Below are 23,283 nucleotides of genomic sequence, written 5' to 3' on the forward strand. Positions count from 1 at the left end.
TCACACAGCGGTCGGCCAATAGAAGTGGAGGGGCGGAGACCAGCCGCATTATCGAAACACCCACCTTGTTGCAGGTAAGCTGTTGTTCGTCGTTCCCGGGGTGTCACACGTAGCGATGTGTGCTGCCTCAGGAACGACGAACAACCTGCATCCACAACGACCAACGAGATTTTGAAAATGAACGACGTGTCAACGGTGAACGATTAGGTGAGTATTTTTGATCGTTAACACTCCCTCCTAGCTGTTACACGCAACGACGTTGCTAACGACGCCGGATGTGCATCACGAATTCCGTGACCCCGACGACATATCGTTATAAATGTCGTTGCGTGTAACGGGGCCTTAAGACATAGACTACCAAAGAGAGACAAAAAAACACAATATCAAAAATGAAATAAAAATACATGTAAAAAAACACAAGTAATCTGATTTACTTAATAGGTCCAGAAAATCTGCAAGAGCAAAAACTCACGAAAAGCTGATTGTGGGAATGTGGACTTGAATTCCTATATTGTAGTATATGACAGAAGGGGGGAATAATTTCTACAGCATGATGAATTTTGAAAAACCAAAAAAAATTATACAGTATAAAGAAAGCAGAGGATGTGTACCGCCCCGGGGCTTGGCCGGCTGCCGATCCGCTCAGATCCGTGCTCGTCGGTGGGTGGCTCGAGCTCCTCCCAGACCCAGGGGTCACGTCGCTCTGAAGGGGAGTTGGCGCTACGTGTAGGGATTTCGGTGGGGAAGGTTCACGGCCGAGGCCGTGAAGTTTAGGGGTGTAAGTTCGTGACGCCTCCCACGGGTTTTGGTGAGTGTGGACACCACCGCTGCCGTTAACTAGGCTTCCGGGGACGGAGTTATGCAGCCTGGCGTTGACCCCTCCGTGGGCAGGGGGTGATGGTCCAGGGGCCCGGTGGTTGTGAAGTGCGGGCAAGATGGTGTGGTGCGGTGCGCGGCCCGAGGGCACTGTTGTACTCACTATGACAGATACATCGGAATCTCTGGTAAACCAAAAAGGATGGTGGTCAGTGCCCGCAGCCGGCTGCGCTGTGCCCCTTTCTCAGGTTGGTGGTTCCCGCCTTTCTCCTGTACCTCTGTGGTAGAACTTGACTGCCTATGCTTCAGCAACGGTAGTCCGCTCCCCGGCTTGATGTGTGTCGGGGAACCCATTTGCCCGCAGGCGCTGGTCCGTGGGATCTCTCTGCCTGTGCGGTGCCTTTCTATCCCCCTCGGTAGGCCGTTGTCATCTTTTGGGTCTTGGGACGGGAAAGAACCTAAGGTCCAGACCTCAATCAGTGAATTCGACGTGGTCCAGTGGCTTCTGGACCTCGTTCTGGGTCTGAGTACCCCTCCTGGTGCTCTGGTTTCCAGTTGGTTCCCCGATTCGGTACCGGCGGGCCACTACCCTGTCCCGGTCCCTTACGGTTCCACCAGCCGTCTTACTGGCTCCTGCAGGCGGCAACCACCGTCTGCCTCCTTGCCACGGTACCAGGGCTACGACCCTGGCATCGGTCAGTGTTGTCGCTGCAGACCTGACGCCACAGGCCTGCTGCACTTGAACTTCAACTCCACTGTACTCTACTCACTGCACTCACGAACTACTTCTGTTTGTTTCCTGTCTCAGGCCCTCTGGACTCCTCGGTGGGCGCGGCCAACCGCCTGGCTCCGCCCCCTGGTGTGACCATTGAACACTGAGCGAGGTGACAAGGGTTTTGTAGGTTGGCTGCTGTCACCTTATTAGGGGCTGGTGTTTGTGCAGGGGGTCTACCTGTGACTACCTGGCTAGTCCAGGGCGTCACATATATAAAGGGAAAAAGGGCAATAAAAACTTCATTAAAAAATGCAGCAAATTGAGGTGTAAGCATTCAGCCAAGGATATTGAGAAGCGGGGACTGTAGCTGCTCATGGAGTTGTAAGTCCTGAGTCTTTCTCACTTGTAGCATATGTATGAGAGCGCAGCACAGACATGTGGATTGTCACACTCACTGATCATTATTCACTTGTGTCCTTTTGCAGCAGACTCAGATGACAAGTGCTGTTTGCAAAGCTGCTGTGAACAAGGGGTGTGGACTGAGATGCCTCACACACCCTCTGGAGTAGGAAGTGATTGCACACTGGGAATTTCAGCTTGCCAACAAAGCCAGTGTCACTGTGCACCAGCTGTGATCATCCACACCCTGCAGGGTCTGGTGTCAGCCCTACAGAAACTGATGCCAACTTTCTATGAAGTGCCAATCAGTCTGGCCCTATATCCCTCTCTAAGGGAAAGTGGGCAATATGGAATCAATGGCTTCCCTGCCTGCAAACCTTACATTGGCAGACACTCCTGAAAATAGCACGGGCGTAACGAGTGCGTGGAGTGATTCACATAAGGTAAGTGACACCCCGGGGTGCCTATTCTGCATCATAATATTTTTATATAATAAAATTATTCTATTTATAAACTTTTAGAGAACTTTTATTTTTCTGCAGTGTTTTAATTATTTGCATTGTGATCAGTAACTAACAACTTACATCACTAGCAACGTAAAAATAAACTGAAATATGGCAAAGAATAGGATTCCGCAGGCGTGAATTATACGTCAGTACACCAGTATCATTCAGGTACAATCCCCAGAATTATTTGGTCACTCAAAGATCATCCGGTAAGGTCACCGGCTTTATTCATTTTTTTTTTTTTTTTTTTTTTCGCTTTTATATACCCCATTGTAGTCTCCTAGGATTTGGACAGCTACAGGTTACTTGGGCCTATGTGAGATGCTCCGACAGGCTCCGCTCATAGCACACAAGATGTCATTGTTAAAGTGGTGCTTGCTCCTGTCGTCCCATTCATTATTATTTTAAATCCTGTTTCCTATACATTGTGCTAAGGGCTAGCAGTGATGGGGTTAAGGAGAAGACAAAAGGCATTTGTGGATGGCCTTATTTTATTACCAGGGCCTGGGGATCATTTAATTTCCATGTTATCTGGAGGCGCACAAGAGCCCATTGTCCTGCAGATAGGGGCCTGCCCTACACACTGGTCTGAGCTTTGGAAGCCGGTTTGTGTTTAATCACATTTTTAATAAAAGGAGAAACTCAGATTTACCAAGGTCCAACAGCTCAGAAGTTTCTATGTTAAAGGGAATCTTTCAGCCGGTTTTTGCCACCTAATCTGAGAGCAGCATAACGTAGGGGCAGAGATCCTGATTCCAGCGATGTCACTTACTGGGCTATTTAGTGTTGTTTTGATGAAAATCACTGATTAATCAGCAGTAGATTATCATTACAGGACTACTTGGCGTGCTGCAGGTAGTCCAGCATATTCATGAACTCTGTATAACTGCTACATCTGCAGCAGAGAAAACATTGATTTTTATCAAAATGACAGCAAACAGCTCAGTAAGTGACACATCGCTGGAATCAGGGTCTCTGTCTCTACATTATGCTGCTCTCAAATGGGGAAGCAAAAACCTGGTGACAGATTCCCTTTAAAGCCGGCTGCACACATTAGATGGCAGTCAGCCGAATGATGGTTGGTTCAGAAGGTTCACCCATACATTGAAGTGGTCATTTGGCTGAGGGCTTCCTATATTCGCTATTAAAAATCTACCAACTGACATATCCACCGGCAGCTTATCTGTCTGAAATCGCACATGCGCAATCAACATCTCCCCTGATGATCAGTTTTCCAGGACCCCCACTATATACATTAGGCCTTCTTCACATGTCCGTGTTACCAGTACATGGGGCATCTGGTTTTTTTGGATACCGCACATACCCCTTATAAACAGTGTTGAGCGAATATATTCTGCACTTTTCGTTACTCGCATGTATTCAGGATATTGGTTATGCGTCGAGTATTTGGGTGAGTTTCAGTTCCCCTCCCCACATGTTTGGCACCTGATTTTCAGCCATTAAACATGCAGGGATTTTCTGCCAATCACAATAATCTTGTTGCCATCTTTGCTACTAACATTACTGTGATTGGCAGGTGCAGTGAAAAAAAATGACATGCAGTCCCCCTCCTAATTGTGACAACCAGCGCAGACAAAGGTAGACAGCAGAAGGCTGCAGCCCTCGGCTGAGTGCTTTATCATGGCTGGTTATCAAAAATACAGGCTCCTCTTCACCGTTATTTTTTAAATTTGTTGAAATAAATTAAAACGATGTCGGCTTCTGCCCATTTTTGATAACCAGCGCAGATAAAACAGCTGAAGACTGGTACTCTCAAGCTGGGAATGTCCATGGTTATTGGGCCCTCTCCAGTCCAAAAATAGCAGCTCGCAGCTGCCCCACAATTGGCGCATTGGCGCATCGATTAGGTGGCCAAACAATCAGTCTAAGGGTACGCTCACACGAGCGTGAAAATCGGACGAGTGCAATGCGAGAAAATCTTGCATTGCACTCTGACCAATGTTAGGCAATGAGGGCGAGCTGTTGGGCAGCTCTTATCGCATCCAGATTCTGTATGCGAGAAAATCTGCAGTATGCTGCGATTTTCTGCTACAGCCGTATCTCTCGCACCCATTCAAGTGAATCGATGTGAGAGCTACATCGGACTGCACTCAGATGTTATCCCAGTGCAATCCGATATATGCACAGGCTGACCAGTGGAGGAGATGGGAGGATTAACCCCTCCCTCTTCTCTGCAGCGCCCGCCCTCAGCTTCACACCTGTGACTCGATCGCAAGATCGGGTTACAGTCGCATGACACTAGGCTCAGGCTTGCAGCAGAGCCTGAGCCGGGGGTCATTAGCATATCGCATCGGATGCCATACGCTCGTGTGAGTCCAGCCTAGTAGGTATGGGGTTCTAGTTGGGATTTGTTCTAATGTCGATTGTGATCAGTCGTTTTTCTTTTTTTGCCATAGTCTGTATAGCCGACATGGCAAGCAATGCCAATAGACAGATAACTATCCCCATATAAAACTGTGAGATCAGTTTTGTAGTTACTTTCTCCTTGCATTTTTATTTTACCCCATTTGCCTGACGAGGTGTCACTTCCTAGAATACTTTTGTAATACTTTGTCATAAAAAGTATTTACATCGATATATTTTTTATTTTATTTTTTTTATGGCTAACACAGTACCATAGTATAATTTTATATTGTACATTATTTTAGCCCAAAAAGGGAAAGGCAACAGGCCGCATGTGAACAGTATGTCAGTAAACCCTACTGCTTTCATAAATAATTACATTTATGTCCTCTGTTGGTTGCAGTTACTTGTCTATGATCCAATTATCATTAATAGGATAATGGCTTTTGGCAACAGAAACATAAGGGAAGCGAGTGGCTAAAGTACATGTGACACTAACCAGAAGTGCAAAAGTGGCCTCCGCAGAAGATCCAATTATTTCGAAAACTTAACACAGTTGTCCAAGGTAGATAACATCCCATTCTTAAAAAACAACAGCCACTTTGCACAGTTCAAATGGAATATATATATTATATATAATATATATTAATCATATTAATCATTATATTATGAAAAAATTATATTATGTATGTGTGTGTGTGTGTGTGTGTGTGTGTGTGTGTGTATATATATCTATATATATAATTGCCTTATTCTGTCTGTCTGTCTGTCTGTCTGTCATGCTCCAAAATTGTGTTACGGTGACACAAAGCTGATTGGCCGCTGGGCTCGCCATGGCCCCGCCCCCCCCACGGATTGGCCTCTCGCCCCGGCTCTCTGCAGGCCCCGCCCCCCTCACGCAATGCACGCTCGCTCTGGCCCAACTGACACGGAGCTCCGACTCACAGGTGAGTACACACACACACATCAGATCACACTCACTCTCACACACACCTCACACATCACATCCACACACTCACAACATCCTGGGATATTGCTTGCTTCTCGGCGGCGATCCTGTGCTGTGAGCTTCCAGGACCTGCCGGAGGATCACATGACCAGAAGCATGTGGTATCTCCGGATGTTGTGAGTGTGAGCGCGTATGTGTAATATCGTCAGTGTGTGTGTGCGTGAGTGTATGCGATCGGGTGTGTGTGAGTGTATGCGATCGGGTGTGTGTGTGTGAGTGTATGCGATCGGGTGAGTGTGAGTGTATGCGATCGGGTGGGTGGGTGTGAGTGTATGCGATCGGGTGGGTGGGTGTGAGTGTATACGATCGGATCTGTGAGTGTCGGCAGAAGAGCACGGTGTGCTGGAGGAGGCTGGGAGGAGAGAGGCTGATCCTGGGGAAGGCTGGGAGGGGGGAGGCTGAGAGAAGAGAGGCTGATGTTGGGGGAGGCTGAGGCTGGGATAGGCTGGGAGGAGAGAGGCTGATGCTGCGGGCACAGAGGCTGATGCTGCGGGCACAGAGGCTGATGCTGCGGGCACAGAGGCTGATGCTGCGGGCAGCATGGGGGATTGAGCACTATGGGGGGTGCGCAGCATGGCGGATGGAGCTGAGGCTGGGGTAGGCTGGGAGGAGAGAGGCTGATGCTAGGGACAGAAAAGGCTGATGCTGCGGGCACAGAGGCTGATGCTGCGGGCACAGAGGCTGATGCTGCGGGCAGCATGGGGGATGGAGCACTATGGGGGGTGCGCAGCATGGCGGATGGAGCACGTTTGGGAGTGCGCAGCATGGCGGATGGAGCACGTTTGGGAGTGCGCAGCATGGCGGATGGAGCACGTTTGGGAGTGCGCAGCATGGCGGATGGAGCACGTTTGGGAGTGCTCAGCATGGCGGATGGAGCACGTTTGGGAGTGCTCAGCATGGCGGATGGAGCACGTTTGGGAGTGCGCAGCATGGCGGATGGAGCACGTTTGGGAGTGCGCAGCATGGCGGATGGAGCACGTTTGGGAGTGCGCAGCATGGCGGATGGAGCACGTTTGGGAGTGCGCAGCATGGCGGATGGAGCACGTTTGGGAGTGCGCAGCATGGCGGATGGAGCACGTTTGGGAGTGCGCAGCATGGCGGATGGAGCACGTTTGGGAGTGCGCAGCATGGCGGATGGAGCACGTTTGGGAGTGCGCAGCATGGCGGATGGAGCACGTTTGGGAGTGCGCAGCATGGCGGATGGAGCACGTTTGGGAGTGCGCAGCATGGCGGATGGAGCACGTTTGGGAGTGCGCAGCATGGCGGATGGAGCACGTTTGGGAGTGCGCAGCATGGCGGATGGAGCACGTTTGGGAGTGCGCAGCATGGCGGATGGAGCACGTTTGGGAGTGCGCAGCATGGCGGATGGAGCACGATGGGGAGTGCGCAGCATGGGGGATGGAGCACGTTTGGGAGTGCGCAGCATGGGGGATGGAGCACGTTTGGGAGTGCGCAGCATGGCGGATGGAGCACGTTTGGGAGTGCGCAGCATGGCGGATGGAGCACGTTTGGGAGTGCGCAGCATGGCGGATGGAGCACGTTTGGGAGTGCGCAGCATGGCGGATGGAGCACGTTTGGGAGTGCGCAGCATGGCGGATGGCGCACGTTTGGGAGTGCGCAGCATGGGGGATGGAGTACGATGGGGAATGCGCAGCATAGGGAATGGAGCACGATGGGGGATGGAGCACGATGGGGGGTGCGCAGCTTGGAGGATGGAGCACGATGGGGGGTGCGCAGGATGGGGGATGGAGCACGATGGGGGGTGCGCAGGATGGGGGATGGAGCACGATGGGAGGTGCACACCTCCCCCCAACACACACACACGCGCACTGCACAACACACACACACTGGGAAACACAAACACCGCCCTACACAGACACCCACACACACAGACAACGCTGCACACACACAACACCCAACACACAAACACCGCGGCATACATAAATATACGCACATACCGCGCAACACACACACTGCACAAAACATACCTTCCCCCAAAACACACACAAACCACGCAACACACACACGCACAATGCTACAGACACACAGCGCTCCACAAACAACGCAACACACGCAACACACATACAACACCGCTCTCACCCCCCGCCACACCCAGACAACACCCAGAACATGTACAGCGCCCTACACAAACACTTGGTAACTACACACAACAACATCTATATATATATATATATATATATATATATATATATATATATATATATATATATATATATATATATATATATATATATATATATATATATATATATATATATATATATATAATCTATATCTATAGCTATAACAAAAATCATACATGAACTACACAATACGTAAATTCTAGAATACCCGATGGGTAGAATTGGGCCACATTCTAGTATATATATATATATATATATATATATATATATATATATATATATATATATATATATATATATATATATATATATATTTATTTTTTTTTTAATTATGCGCACACACATTGTTTGCTCTCTTCCTGGTTTCAGATATCCCCAAACTAATTTAAATATTAGACAAAGATAACACAAGAGAACATAAAATACAGTTTATAAATGAAGGTCTTTATTATTAAGGGAAAAAGAAATCCAAACTTACAGGGTCCTGTGTGAAAAAATGATTTCTCCCTAAACCCAATAACTGGTTGGACCACCCTTAGCAGAAACAACTGCAATCAAGCGTTTGCAATAACTGGCAATGATCTTTTGCAATGTTTTTGAGGGATTTTGGCCCACTCATCTTTGCAGAATTGTTGTAATTTGGCCACATTGAAGTGTTTTTGAGCATGAGCCACCTTTAGATATTTGAAGGATTTCAAACTGTTGAGAAGAACATAGATTTACCCCTATACAAGTCACTAGTGCGACCACACTTAGAATGCGATGCACAGTTTTGGTCTCCGGTACATATAAGAGGGACATAGTTGAGAAAGAGCGGGTGCAGTTTCAAAATATCAGTGTATTGCAGTTTGAAGGAATGTTTGTTGCATTTAGGGGAGAAGTCTGGAGAGTATGGATCACATTATTTTTGTATCTGGGTGGCGACTGAGTCTCTGTGCTAGCGTTTGGGAGACAAGGTGGTTTGGCGTACAAGGCGCTGGGAATCATCCCGTTTTCTTTCTTAGGTTTGCTCTTATCTGGTGGCTTTTTAAAGGACTGTTCGGGTTTCTAAATGGTTGTTTGACTCATGGATGGCTTTTGGGGGTATTATGTGGTAAGTGGTTTGAGTCACTGTAGGTGCATGGTTAATTTGGATCCTGATGGCCAACAACTTGAGTAGGCTATGTTCTTGGCATTGATTAAATGGCCCAGAATACGCAGTATGACATGGGGATGGTTTTATTGTAATTCTCTTACTATTGCAGAGTGTATTGACCACAGAATGTGCTGGTGTTAAATGTAGGAGACTATGATATTGGAGTGAGATCTTTTTGAGAGTTGATTCGAAATATAAAGTTTTTCCTATTGAGGTTGTGGTCTTCCTATCTAGGGATTATCATTATCTGATCAGACATCCTAGCGCTACTTACATAGCGGTACATGAGGTCGGTGGAGTGTATTAATGAAGCCAAAATTTAAGTTAATAAGTCCTTGGCTATTTTTGGAATGGCGGCATAATGTTGAGACCCAAGGAGTGGTAGATACTATCGGTGGATCATTTAAGGTTGTACAGTGTTCATCTCCATGCCATTTGCAGTGATTTTTGGCTACTGGGTTTGAGGGACAGTATCGAGCAAGCCTAGGTGGTTTGGTGGGACTAGGTCAAGTAAGATGTCATGTGGCCAGGTCAGTGGTGAAGGTATAGGTCTGATTGATAGGTAATGTCCTTTGGGTGGGAAGTCACAAGTGGGGAATAATGGCTTCCCTTACAGGCCAAGGTAACTCACAGGTGTAGGTCCTGTAGGGGTATCAATTATGAGATACTAATACCTCACCCCTCTGCTGGTGCATTGCAGCCAAGGGTATTCGTAAGGATGTGGTGTTTCCTTCTGGGCCAGACCTATTACATGAAAATAAACAGCTAATCAATGTACTGGGGGCACCATTGTTGTAGCTGCCTCAGGTTTGTGTGTATAATACTTAATACAGAGGCTGCTGGGGACATTAACCAAGTGACAGGCAGTCGTGTTATTTTATATACACCAGGTGCGATAGGGAGGGGTTCATGGGTATGAGTGAATGACCGAATGCAAACACAACTTTTTTTTCCATTTTGAAAAAAAAAAATTTTTTGCAAGATCCGTGTTTTGTTTTTTTGTTTTTTGTTTTTTTAACATGGGAGTCTATGGGAATTGGATCCGTCAACTGATTGCTATTTATCTTCTTTTGAAACTTATCCAGTAAGAAAGAAAACCCTTAGTGACCAAGCCAATTTTGACCTTAATGACCAGGCCAATTTTTTTTAATATATGACTAGGGACAATTTACCGTATGTAGTAATAACGCCAAAATTCTTCAACAAATCCCTTTTGGTTCTGAAATTGTTTTTTTTTTGGTGGGGACACATTGTGTTTTGTTAGTAGTAAATGTAGGTCTATCATTTTTTTTGTTTATTTGGGAACATATCAGAATTTTAAAATTTTGCCATTTCCAAAGTTTTAATATTTATATCCTTAAACAAGTTAGTCATGTTTTCCAATATAATTAATAAATAACATTTTCCATATGTCTATTTTACATCTGCATCATTTTTCAAATGTCATTTTATTTTATTAAAATGTTAAAAAGGTTTAAAAATGTACTGTAGCAGCAATTTTTCTAATATTCAGAAATTTTACAAAACTTGTTTCTTTAGGGACCTATTCAGATTGAAATGGACTTTGATGAGCCAATATATTGAAAACTCCCCTAAAGTGATACTATTTTAAAAACCACACCCCTCAAAAATATCAAAACTACTGTCAGGACATTTAACGTGCTACACCGGAATTAATGCAAAATTGAATGAAAATAAAAATTAAGTTATCCTCTAAAATGTTGCTTTAGTCCCATTTTTTTTTTTCACTTTTACAATGGAGAGAATACAAAAATAGACACCACAATTTGTTACCCAGTTTCTTCTGAGCGGATACCCCACATGTGGTCAGACGGGAGAGCTTGGAAGGGAAGTAGCACCATTTGAATTTTGGAACACAAATTTGGCTTGTTGCATTTGCAGGGCTAAGGTGCACAAACAGCAGAACCCCCCCACAAGTGACCCCATTTTGGAAACTATACACCATCAAGTAATTCATCTCGAGTTATCGGCAGCATTTTTAAACTATAGGTTCTTCACAGAAATTTTTCATATGTGGATGTGAAAACGAGAATTACATTTATTTTTTTTCTTCTAAAATGTTGTTTTATCCCCTAATTTGTAATTTTCACAATAGATAATAGTAGAAAATGGACCCCATATATGTTAGGCAATTTCTCCTGAAAATGATGTTAACAACCATATATATGGTCAATAACTGCTGTTTGGGAATATTGCATGGCTCAGAAAGGAAAGAGCATAATTTGATTTTTTTTTAACATAAATTTATCTGGAATAAATTGCGAATAACGTCGCATTTGCAAAGCCCCTAACAAGCCAAAAAAGCAGAATCCCCCACAAGTGACCCCAAATTTGGAAACTAGACCACTCAAAGAGTTCATCTACGGGTGTACTAAGCATTTTTATCCTACCAGTGATTCACAAAACTATACAATTTAGATGTGAAAACACCAATTTTTTTTTCCGCTAAAATAGTTTTAGCACCAAGTTTATAATTTACATAAAGGGTAACAGGAAAAAATTGACCCCATAGTTTGTTATAAATTTTGGTCAAAAATTAATGTTTGAGCACATGCAAAACTCCGAAAGAAAAGCGCGCTATTTAATTTTTGGAATGCACATTTGGATATCGTGTTGCATGTATAGCCCAAAAGGTGCCAGCAAAGCAAAAAAGCCCCAAAAGTGACCCCACTGTACAAATTGCACCTCTTAATGAATACAGCTATGGCTGCAGTGACTATTTTGTAAAATCCATGCCATACTTTTCTTTTCTGGAGAATTGCAAATATGCCAGCCTAGTACCTATACATTATGCCCAGCTTGTGGTTCCGGCAACATGCCCCCCATAAATTAAGTGCGCTCTCCCTACTACAATAATGCCACATACGGTCACTTATGGCAGTTTAGGCACAGTGGGGTTCAGAAGGAGGTGGGTATTTTGGATTTGGGAGCCCAGATTTCCCTGGATTTTATTTGGGGGTGGGAGCTGTTGGTTTTCTAGAGTCTGTTCTGCCAGTAACGTGGGAGCCCCCAATATTTCCAGTGACAGATAAACCTGAGTGGGGGCTGTTTTGTTTTTTTTTTTTTTTTTGCTGGATAAGTTAGGGGTTTTATAGGTAACATTTTGTTGTAAAGAATGTTTTTGATTTCTTTCAGTATAAGGCTGGGACCACGTTCTTCTGTTCTATGCTGAGAACTTTGTCGTGGTTTATATGTAAATCCCCCAAGAATGTGGTTCAGACTAAACCCCAGTCACTATAATGAGGCAGATGAAGACATGATTGGACTCCATTTGGCATCTGTTCCAGTGGTATCCATATTTTTTAGGCTTCCACAGAACTGTGGTTGTCCACACTTGTCCGCTAAAAAGATGCCTAAAATGATGGGACATTGTTGGGCCGGAACAGAGACTAGATGGAGTGCAAAGTGTCTCTATCTGCCTTATTACAGTGAGTGGTTCAGTCAGGGATTTTGTCTGAATCCCGGTTTTTGGTATGTACTCGGAAAGCCCAACGTAAGTGCTCAGCGGGGAGCGCAGGATAAATGTGAACCAAAGCTTTTCCTGATTTTAGGGAGGTAGAATGAATAGATGGACAGCAGTACTATAATAGTTATTTTGGGGTACTATGTTGGGATATACAACATATTTATTTATTATTTTTTTTTTTCTGAATTTTCAGACACCGAATGAATAAAAACCAGTAATTCAGTAATTTGTTTTTATTTATTTATTTATTTTTGCGTGCAGTTCACCGTGCGGTAAAAGTGATGAGACCAATCTATTTTTCAGGTCAGTATAGTTACAGCAATAACAGACATTTTGCCTTTTTTAAGCTTTGCTGCTTTTACACACCAAAAAGAATATTTTAGAAAAAATTATTTATTTTTCTACTTCCATATTCTGAGAGCTGTAGAGTTGTTCACTTTTTTTTTTTCTTAATGAGGCACGTTAGTTAATTTTTGTGGGACAGTTTGCAGTTTTTTATTTCTACCATTTCTTTTTACTTATGACTTTTTGATTGCTTTTTATTCAATTTTATCTGGGACACAGCTAACCACTTGCCACCATCCATATTGGAGTTCTGACATGACACAAGTCAGGTATTGATAATGTTTTTAACTTCAGTAGGTTAGGGACTGTCTCAGATGGGTACACCGTGACGAGGTGAGACAGCTTTTTACCTTTTTGCAAAAATGTATACACTAAGTACCCTGTTATTAAGCACTTGCAATTTATTTATTTATATTCAGGGTATTTTTCATACAATTTTTCTCCTTGGTTTTTTCATATTCTGAGAGCTGTAGAGTTGTTCACTTTTTTTTTTTCTTAATGAGGCACGTTAGTTAATTTTTGTGGGACAGTTTGCAGTTTTTTATTTCTACCATTTCTTTTTACTTATGACTTTTTGATTGCTTTTTATTCAATTTTTTTTTTTTTTTGTGTGTGTTTTAGTATGATAAAAAAGCAACACTTTTGGCATGCTTTTTATTATTTTTTTATGGTGTTTGACATATAGAATAAATAACATGACAGTTTTATTGCCCAGGTTGTTCCGGCCGCAGCAATACCAGTTATGTATACTTTTTTTTTTTGTTTGTTTTATTTTTGTTTTAACGTAAGCTGCGTTTTTAGTGGTGAAACGGACTTTCGTGATTTTTATATTTTGTGTTTTTCTTTTTTACATACGGTAATTTAACTTTTTCACTTAGTCCCACTGTGAGACATGAATATTTTTTAATAAGACAAAGTCCAGCTCACTGCATTTTGACAAGCCCATTGTTAGGAGCATGGATCCGATTCGCCAAAATGTGTAAAAATGCAAGTCCTGCCTTCCCTAACTGTTAAAATTACAAAATTACAGCACACGCCACATTCCCTGTGATGCATCGTAGGGGGTGTGGCATTTGCTGTAACTTTGTAATCCAAACTGGAAAACTGGACTTGGATTTTCTTTTTATGAATATTTTTTACTTTGATCGCTGATCTCCTGTACTGCAGCACATGAGACCTGTCAGTTGCTCACTGACTGTGCCTGTTAGACCATGCTTATAGCAGGATCCAACAGGCCATCGTAGCCTGGGTCATCAGATGACCTCAGAGTACTATGGCAACGATTATCATCCACGATTTCGATTGCAGCAGGCCAATCCGGCCAAAGGGGGTCTTTTTAACCCCCCTTTTAACCTCTTGGATATTGCTGTTGCAGTTGACACCAGTATTAAAGGGGTTAGTCGGTTCCGATTTGTTCTAAGAACAGTGGAGGCCGATGCCCGAAGTTGTCAGCCGTGGGGGGGCTCTATTTACTTATTCCCGATTGCCGTTTTAAAACGGCGATGAGGGTATAAAGTCTCTTAATGACCGCAGTTTGTATGCGTATCGGTGGTTGTTAAGGGGTTAACAGAACGTTACAGAATGGTAATGTATCCATAACAACCGAACAGCACACAGATGGTCTATGCGACTTCCGTTTGTTTTTTTCTGGCACTCATTGACTTGTATTGGCGAGTCTCAGCCATTTTACGTGTCCACTAGCAACATGCTGCGATTTTTTTTTTTTTTTTTTTTTTTTTTTCTTTCCTCCCCTTTACAGCTGAGGAGAAAAATTTTTCAGTTCAGCACTGACTCATTGAATAGCATTGACCCGAGTGCAATGCATTTTTTTTCCCCTTGCATGTCTCTCGTTTGTTGTATACGCAAATGTGAGCAAACCCTTTAATTGATGAAAACTGAGTAATTTAAAGCCATGTTCACATGCAGCATTTGTTTGCTGTAATTTTTTAATGCAAATTAAAGCTGCCTTTTGGAGTATTAGCTAAAGCTATGAGATTTCAGCAGTTTCATGGTCCCACCTATTTTTTTTTTTCTGTCTGAATTTGAGAATTGCAGCGTTTTTTCATTTTGTTTTTTAAATTGTAGCATCTCAATTCTTTCAGTTTTTTTTTTTTTTTTTAAAGGTTTTTATTTTACCCATGGAAAGCCATGAGAAAGTGAAAAAATTCTGCAAAAAAATGTTATTTCTTTACTTTTGCTGATTTTTTTTTTTTTTTGCTGGATTTCTGAAGCGTTTTGGTGGCTATGTAGCACGCACGGGGCAAGGGGTTAAATTACTCGTTGCCGGGCTTGATGAAGTTGGGTCTAGGGATGTCACTGGGTGGCCCTTTCTGCCTGGTTTCGTGGCCCCAAGGTGTAGAATAAAGGAGGGGGGTGGTGAAGGATGATGGTGGAGGTTGTTTTCGTGACGCCACCTGCGGTATGTGGCCAGGAATTAGCTGTCGCTGTCTTCCGCGGCGGATGGTAGCATCAGTTAAGGTGTTTCTGCTCCCCACAGGTGGAGCGGGCCTCGGGGAGGATGATGAGGGGAGTAGTAATGGCGGGCGCTGAAGCGCGGGGCGCCAGCAAAGACAGGTGGACACAGTCTCTCCGGGTTCCAGGTGTTTTACTCACAGTTCTTTAAGTAACCCAGTTGCCGCTTCCGAAGCACTGGCCACCGCTGTGATGGGCCCCAGCCGATCCCGAGCAATTTGAGGTCACTGCCAGTGTTCCCACTGTGAGTCCTTTCTAGTCATGGTCCCTCCTATCCCAGTGTAGGTGGAATATGGAATGGGTTGCGGGTGTTTCCTGTACTCGCCGCAGACCCTGGAATCCCGTGTAGCTGTAGAGAACCCAGCCTGAGCTGTATGCGCCAAGCCACAGGTCCTATGGCACTCCCAGAAATGTGAGTAGAAGAAGATTGAACCGAGCTCCTAGGTGCGTTTCAACCCCATCTGTGCCCGGGGCTAACTGACTATGTGTGAAGATGCTCCTTCCCTTTTCCCCAAGTGGTGCCCGCCCCCCAGGTGGCTGTCCCAGTGACCGGGAAAGTCCCTTGTTTCGTGATGGCCAAACCCCCTGTCTACCCTAGGCCATCCCCCCCCCAGTGGGAAGGCACCTAACTGTGCGTGGTTGTGAATGTGAGAATCACCAGCGATTAACCTCTCCTTACCCGGGATGAGTATTACATCTTAAGGGAGATGCAGTACCCTGTGGCGACTGAAGCCTCAGGGGCGCCACAGCTACACCAAACATTATTAAACAATTACTGTAGGCAAAGCACATATGTAATCTGGAAAAAAAACATAGATGATCCAGCGAGGGAAGGAAGTCCACCAGGAATAAGTAAAATCTTGCGTTTTATTTCTTCAATCTTAAAATATCTATTGCATATATATTCATCAGAAAGCACTCTAAAAACTTTTCAGAGGACTTCATTTTTGGACTTTCTTATATATTGCTCTAATAGTGTAATTTTTTGTCTCACGAATAAGGCTTGTAAGCTGGAACGCGTTGATTTGTAACTTGTCACACACCTTAGAGAGTTTTTGGAGGTTTTTTTTCTGATGAATGTATATGCAATGGATATTTTAAGATTGAAGAAAAAAAATGCTAGATTTTACTTATTCCTGGTGGATCTCCTTCCCTCCCTGGATCATCTATGGTTTTTTCTTTGCTACATGGTTTCCAAATGAGATCTGTGCCAGGATTGGAAGCAAGAACGTAAAGAAGGGGTTACAAAAGTGGGTGACTTCTCTTCATTCTGTGATGAATTTGGGATTTCCGAGTCAGTTTTTGCGCCATCACAGGTGAACAAAGCAGATGTCTCCTCTCTATCACATGAAGAGATTTCACACTTAAGATTCTTCATAGAAATGTAAATTTCTTTATTTCTTCCTTTGATGTAAATTGAAAGAACTACTTTCCAGTTCACCTAATTACAGGAAATGTATTTCTGATATTTGGGAGAGCACATAGTAATTTACCGGTCTAGAAGGGTTAGCTTTGATGGTTCTGATGTATAGAGTCTCATTGGAATAATCACTCGCGGCTTTATCATTATTTCTGTAACACTATTATCTTCCATGGTACTGATCGCTGCAGAATAAGAGGGGTGAATGCAAAGAAATATGTAAATACAATACATATTATGTGAAATAAAAGTGTAGAAATAATGGCACAGGCAGCGGAGACGAGCTTTTGCCGGAGGTGGCGTTAAGTGGTTTTAAGAGGACCTGTCACCAGGTCAAAAGTGTGCAGTTTTTACTCTTATTTTATCCCTGCTGCTTTCCTGAGTTTGCAAAGTTTTAGTTGCTGTTTTTTCTTTTTAAATCCGCAATACCATTCCATAGATCTGGTCTTTTTTATTTAGTACATTGTTATGGTCTTTAGTATTGATGGGTGAGCGCTAAAAAGCTTGGGTGCTCGCTACTTGAGCCAAGCAGGTCAGACGCTCCGAAAGAGATCAACTCAACTAACAGGTATAATGGAAGTCAATGATTGGGTAGTTCAGCTCTCCGACCACATACAAGCCGCCGTAAGCTGACCATTTTTGAGGGAGAGAGGGTGGTCAGGTTTTTTTCTTTTTTCGTTTTTTTTTTCTTTTGACACGCTACATCTAAAAACGTTGTTTTAACACCAATGAGAGCCATTCAGAGACTTCAAATGGTTCTCCCTGGGTGCCTGCACACCTCATGCAGTGAAGCAAGCCTGTGCGTTGTTTCACATACCTGCGATACTTGGCCAAGCACCTGAGCACTCCGATGCTCGATTGAGTATCATTGCATTTAGCAAAAGAGCGAGGCTCTCGTGATTCCCTGGGGTAGGGTCAGTTAGGCCACTCTGCATTATTATCAGTTGAGCTATTGGTTAAAGGGCACTTTACACGCTGCAATATCACTATCGATATCGCTAGCGAGCGTACCCGCCACCATCGGTTGTGCGTCACGGGCAAATCGCTGCCCATGGTGCACATGTGAAGCCCCGCCGGTGCTGTATCGGTGCATACCTTCAGGGACTCCACGTAGCTGGTGCTGGTCACAGGTAGGAAATCTTCGGTTTTGATCGTGACGCCACTCTCAGTATTGCGGTCAGTGGGGACCGCCACTGCAGGTTAGGGGACGCCTGGGGCTGATGGTGTGTGCAGTTAGTTGGAATAGCCTCCTGAGAGTGAGGCAAGCCCCAGGGCCCGGTGTAGGTTTGTAGTACCACAAGGCGCAGAATAACTCCACACAGGCAGAATTGTCTTTCAAGGGCTTTACTCACATTTGATGGCAGGGTGAGTAGCCCGGGCGTAGCTGGGATGAACCAGATGGGAACCGGGTATCCTTCAGGCTGACTTTATGAGGGTGACTACTGACTCGCCTTCCTTAGCCCTTGGTGGTTTGGGGTGACCCCGACTTTGAGTCCCTATGGGGGTCACCCAGGGAAGATGCTGCAGCCTCTCTCCCCCTTTTGTTTGCCGTTTGCTTGTTCCCCGGACCAGGCCACTCCAGCTGCTTGCCTCCTGTGACCTATGGGCCCTCACTGCGGTTACGTGGCTGCGGCTTTTGTGGTATTGTGGTGTGGGCTTTGAGAGCCCCACACCGGCAGGTTTAGCAGAAGAAAGCTGGATCTATCTTCGCTTCGGGATCTGCCGCCCGGTTGGGCCTGGTGCTCTCTAGCAGTCTCCTTACTTCCCACTCCGTGCTTTCTCTCTAGCTGAAGCTGGCTTTCAGGTAGCACTCCTAGTTGACCGTTCTCCCCCGTCAGTAGCCACTGCGCGGGCGCTGTTAGACAGCATCAACCCCACAGGTCTGCTCCTCACTGAGCCCTCTGGAGTTCTCCTCTAACTGACTCACTGCCCCTCCTCTCCTGTTCTTGCCTACGCCACCTAGCAACCAGACTCTCCACCACACCCCTTGAGAGGAGATGGAGGCTTTTGACCCCCTGCCACTATTCCAGTGGAGGTATAGGCTTTGCCCCCTCCTGGGATCCCCAGGGGTCCTCTCATGGGTACATGTGTGAGACCTGATCACTATGCGCCTGTGTACCACACCCCAGTCAGCCTTCTGGATTACCTGTATTGTACTGTCCCCAGCATGGGTGCAGTACTCAGTGGTGCCTGACCAGGTCAGGGGCGCCACATTCCCCCTTAGTTATCACCAGCACGTCCTCGGGCTGCAAGACAACATTTTAAAATGCATAAAACATTAAAACATGTAAAACATTTTTAAAAGCACCAGGTACCATACATCACCACCCTCCACCCACAAGTCCGTTAACCCACCCAAAACCCTTTCACGTTGGCCGCGACTTCAGCCACTTCTGGCAGGATGTAGAGGCGGCTTACATGGGCTGGTGGTTTTCAGGGTATACCTGGCCTGGTGGATCCGCGCCTTCAGCCTCTTCTGGCAGGATGTAGAGGCGGCCTCCACAGTTGGTGCTGACCAGGTACCCTCTTTGTGGTGGTGAGCCAAGGCCCCATAAACAGGCGTGCTCTCTGGTCGCAGGTGAGCCAAGGCCCTATATACGGACGGGCTCCTCCTGGTTGCAGACGAGCCAAGCCCCTAAACAGGCTGACTCTGGTGGCGGTGGTGCCCTCTGGTGTAACTATTTACACTGCGAGAGTTTGTGGCTATAGCCAGTTCATAGCCTTAAGGTTTATTTCTCACAATAGTTTTTGTGGGCACATTACTTGAACTTGAGAACGTTGCAAAACAAACTTTTTCAAAACTTTAACTTCTGTACTTCTTACTTTACTTTACTTTACTCCTCTTTACCAGGGCTTGAGCCTGTATGGCGGTGGCACCTGCTGCTTTCCTGCTCTTTATCGTCGTCTGTGGTCGTCTCATCCGTAGGTTCTTTTTCTCTGCTTTGTCTTCCTTCTCTTTCTTTAGGACTTTGTGTTACGTCCAGGGCATACAATCCTCTTTCACCTTGATGCATAGTAAACTGGACTGAATCTCCCATCTTTAGATTTCTGCCAGGGTGTCCTCGAGGCAGATGAGCTCTCACATCTCTTCTGTTGACAAATATCCCTTCTTTGATACCAGGTGCTACGATAAATCCGTATCCACTTCTCAAATTGAAATCCTCCACTACTCCTCTGAAAAGGGGTCCTCTGGCCTGGGCTTTGGACCTTCTCAGGGCTCGTTTTTCTTGCAAGTCTCTGGCGGTGACTTCTCTCTGCTCTGGAGATGACGGTGCAGAGGATAGTTGCGTTCTGTTGCGGTGTGTCTTACGGGCTGGATTCTGTAGGGTGCAGCTCACAAACTCCCAGGTAAGGCTTTTGGGCAGTTCTTCTTCTGCAGATGGTGTCAGATCTTCCTCATCCCAGCGAGAATAGGGCAGCATCTCTGGCTCTGGGTATGGCTCTGGAGTCAGCCCCTCAACCTCCTGGCCTCCTCCCCCCCTTAGTTCTTCCTGGCACTCCTTGGGTAGCAGTGCTGGGGATGGACTTCTTTCTGCCGGCCCAGGTGGGGAACTCTTTGCCGTGGTTGCTGCAGGAGCTGTCGGGATACTCTTTGGGGTGTGCGGAGGGAGCATGTACCGCTCCACCATCTCCCGTGGGAACTTAGCTTCCAGGTCGGCTTTTAGCTGCCAGTATGCGGAGTCCTCACCTACCAGGGATTGCCTAGCAGGGACTTCCTGAACCTGGGGAGCCTTGTCTGCTCTGGCCTTGCAGGCCGGGGTAAATGGTACGTCAGCCTTGTCTTGGCGGGCCGCGCCTGGCATGGCGGCGGCCTGGTCTTGGCGGGCCGCGCCTGGCATGGCGGCGGCCTGGTCTTGGCGGGCCGCGCCTGGCATGGCGGCGGCCTGGATCGGCGTCGCAGCTACGATGGGGTCTGTGCAGGCTGGGCTGGGCATCGCTGCAGGGACCGGGTCTTGGTGGGCCGAGCAGGGCATCGCTGCGGCGGCCGGGGCTTGGCGGGCCGAGCAGGGCATCGCTGCGGCGGCCGGGTCTTGGCGGGCCGAGCAGGGCATCGCTGCGGCGGCCTGGGCTTGGCGGGCCGCACCTGGCGTGGCTGCGGCCTGGCTCAGCGTCGCCGCGCCGGGCGCCTCTTCAGGGACCGCGGGCGTGGCAGTAGGGGTCGGGGCACTTGCGCTAGCCGGGGCATCACTCGACTCACCCATCGTTGGCAGCATCGGGGTCTGAGTTGTCACCGCCCAATCTGGCACTCGGTGCGCGGCTCTCTCCTCGTAGGCCCGAACCGCCGCGGTCATCCATAGGAACTCCTCGCGTCCCTCTCTGATCAGCCTTCCGACCCTGGCTTCCAGTTGATCGCAGAACTCGGCAAGCTCCCGACACCACCAGGCAGCGGAGCCTGGCTCTGGGTCTCTGCACTCAGACGCCATTTTCATTAGCAAGCTGCTGGCTTCTCTTCTGCTCCGCCGTCTCCGGACGCTTCCGCTCTCTTTGCTGGCAAGCTCCGAACTCTGCAGGGGATCTCTGGGTAGCCACACCTCTTCGTGGGCGGTAACTTCTTCCAGCGCGGGCTGCTGTTGTTTTTCAGCGCGCTTTTCATGGTGGCAATATGGCGGCGCTTCCAATTTTTCAAGCGGACCGCCCAGGCACATGGTCACCTGTCTGGACAGGTCTAGTCCTTATCCTGTTCGTGACGCCAGATGTGAAGCCCCGCCGGTGCTGTATCGGTGCATACCTTCAGGGACTCCACGTAGCTGGTGCTGGTCACAGGTAGGAAATCTTCGGTTTTGATCGTGACGCCACTCTCAGTATTGCGGTCAGTGGGGACCGCCACTGCAGGTTAGGGGACGCCTGGGGCTGATGGTGTGTGCAGTTAGTTGGAATAGCCTCCTGAGAGTGAGGCAAGCCCCAGGGCCCGGTGTAGGTTTGTAGTACCACAAGGCGCAGAATAACTCCACACAGGCAGAATTGTCTTTCAAGGGCTTTACTCACATTTGATGGCAGGGTGAGTAGCCCGGGCGTAGCTGGGATGAACCAGATGGGAACCGGGTATCCTTCAGGCTGACTTTATGAGGGTGACTACTGACTCGCCTTCCTTAGCCCTTGGTGGTTTGGGGTGACCCCGACTTTGAGTCCCTATGGGGGTCACCCAGGGAAGATGCTGCAGCCTCTCTCCCCCTTTTGTTTGCCGTTTGCTTGTTCCCCGGACCAGGCCACTCCAGCTGCTTGCCTCCTGTGACCTATGGGCCCTCACTGCGGTTACGTGGCTGCGGCTTTTGTGGTATTGTGGTGTGGGCTTTGAGAGCCCCACACCGGCAGGTTTAGCAGAAGAAAGCTGGATCTATCTTCGCTTCGGGATCTGCCGCCCGGTTGGGCCTGGTGCTCTCTAGCAGTCTCCTTACTTCCCACTCCGTGCTTTCTCTCTAGCTGAAGCTGGCTTTCAGGTAGCACTCCTAGTTGACCGTTCTCCCCCGTCAGTAGCCACTGCGCGGGCGCTGTTAGACAGCATCAACCCCACAGGTCTGCTCCTCACTGAGCCCTCTGGAGTTCTCCTCTAACTGACTCACTGCCCCTCCTCTCCTGTTCTTGCCTACGCCACCTAGCAACCAGACTCTCCACCACACCCCTTGAGAGGAGATGGAGGCTTTTGACCCCCTGCCACTATTCCAGTGGAGGTATAGGCTTTGCCCCCTCCTGGGATCCCCAGGGGTCCTCTCATGGGTACATGTGTGAGACCTGATCACTATGCGCCTGTGTACCACACCCCAGTCAGCCTTCTGGATTACCTGTATTGTACTGTCCCCAGCATGGGTGCAGTACTCAGTGGTGCCTGACCAGGTCAGGGGCGCCACATTCCCCCTTAGTTATCACCAGCACGTCCTCGGGCTGCAAGACAACATTTTAAAATGCATAAAACATTAAAACATGTAAAACATTTTTAAAAGCACCAGGTACCATACATCACCACCCTCCACCCACAAGTCCGTTAACCCACCCAAAACCCTTTCACGTTGGCCGCGACTTCAGCCACTTCTGGCAGGATGTAGAGGCGGCTTACATGGGCTGGTGGTTTTCAGGGTATACCTGGCCTGGTGGATCCGCGCCTTCAGCCTCTTCTGGCAGGATGTAGAGGCGGCCTCCACAGTTGGTGCTGACCAGGTACCCTCTTTGTGGTGGTGAGCCAAGGCCCCATAAACAGGCGTGCTCTCTGGTCGCAGGTGAGCCAAGGCCCTATATACGGACGGGCTCCTCCTGGTTGCAGACGAGCCAAGCCCCTAAACAGGCTGACTCTGGTGGCGGTGGTGCCCTCTGGTGTAACTATTTACACTGCGAGAGTTTGTGGCTATAGCCAGTTCATAGCCTTAAGGTTTATTTCTCACAATAGTTTTTGTGGGCACATTACTTGAACTTGAGAACGTTGCAAAACAAACTTTTTCAAAACTTTAACTTCTGTACTTCTTACTTTACTTTACTTTA

At 46.9% G+C, this 23,283-nt stretch overlaps 1 protein-coding gene across 2 annotated transcripts in view; it reads left to right on the forward strand.

The window, feature by feature from the left end:
* Nucleotides 1–2,155: 2,155 nt before the first annotated feature.
* The window catches only part of NIPAL2 (NIPA like domain containing 2), a 215,031-nt gene continuing 193,903 nt past the window's right edge, over nucleotides 2,156–23,283 (forward strand). For both annotated transcript variants that reach the window (XM_075316247.1, XM_075316248.1), the window contains exon 1: nucleotides 2,156–2,373. In XM_075316247.1, the coding sequence (XP_075172362.1) occupies nucleotides 2,278–2,373 (96 nt within the window). In that variant the 5' untranslated portion in view covers nucleotides 2,156–2,277. The remainder of the gene's footprint in view (nucleotides 2,374–23,283) is intronic.

Source organism: Anomaloglossus baeobatrachus, chromosome 6 (assembly GCF_048569485.1).
Source record: "Anomaloglossus baeobatrachus isolate aAnoBae1 chromosome 6, aAnoBae1.hap1, whole genome shotgun sequence".
In the NCBI taxonomy this organism is placed as follows: domain Eukaryota; kingdom Metazoa; phylum Chordata; class Amphibia; order Anura; family Aromobatidae; genus Anomaloglossus; species Anomaloglossus baeobatrachus.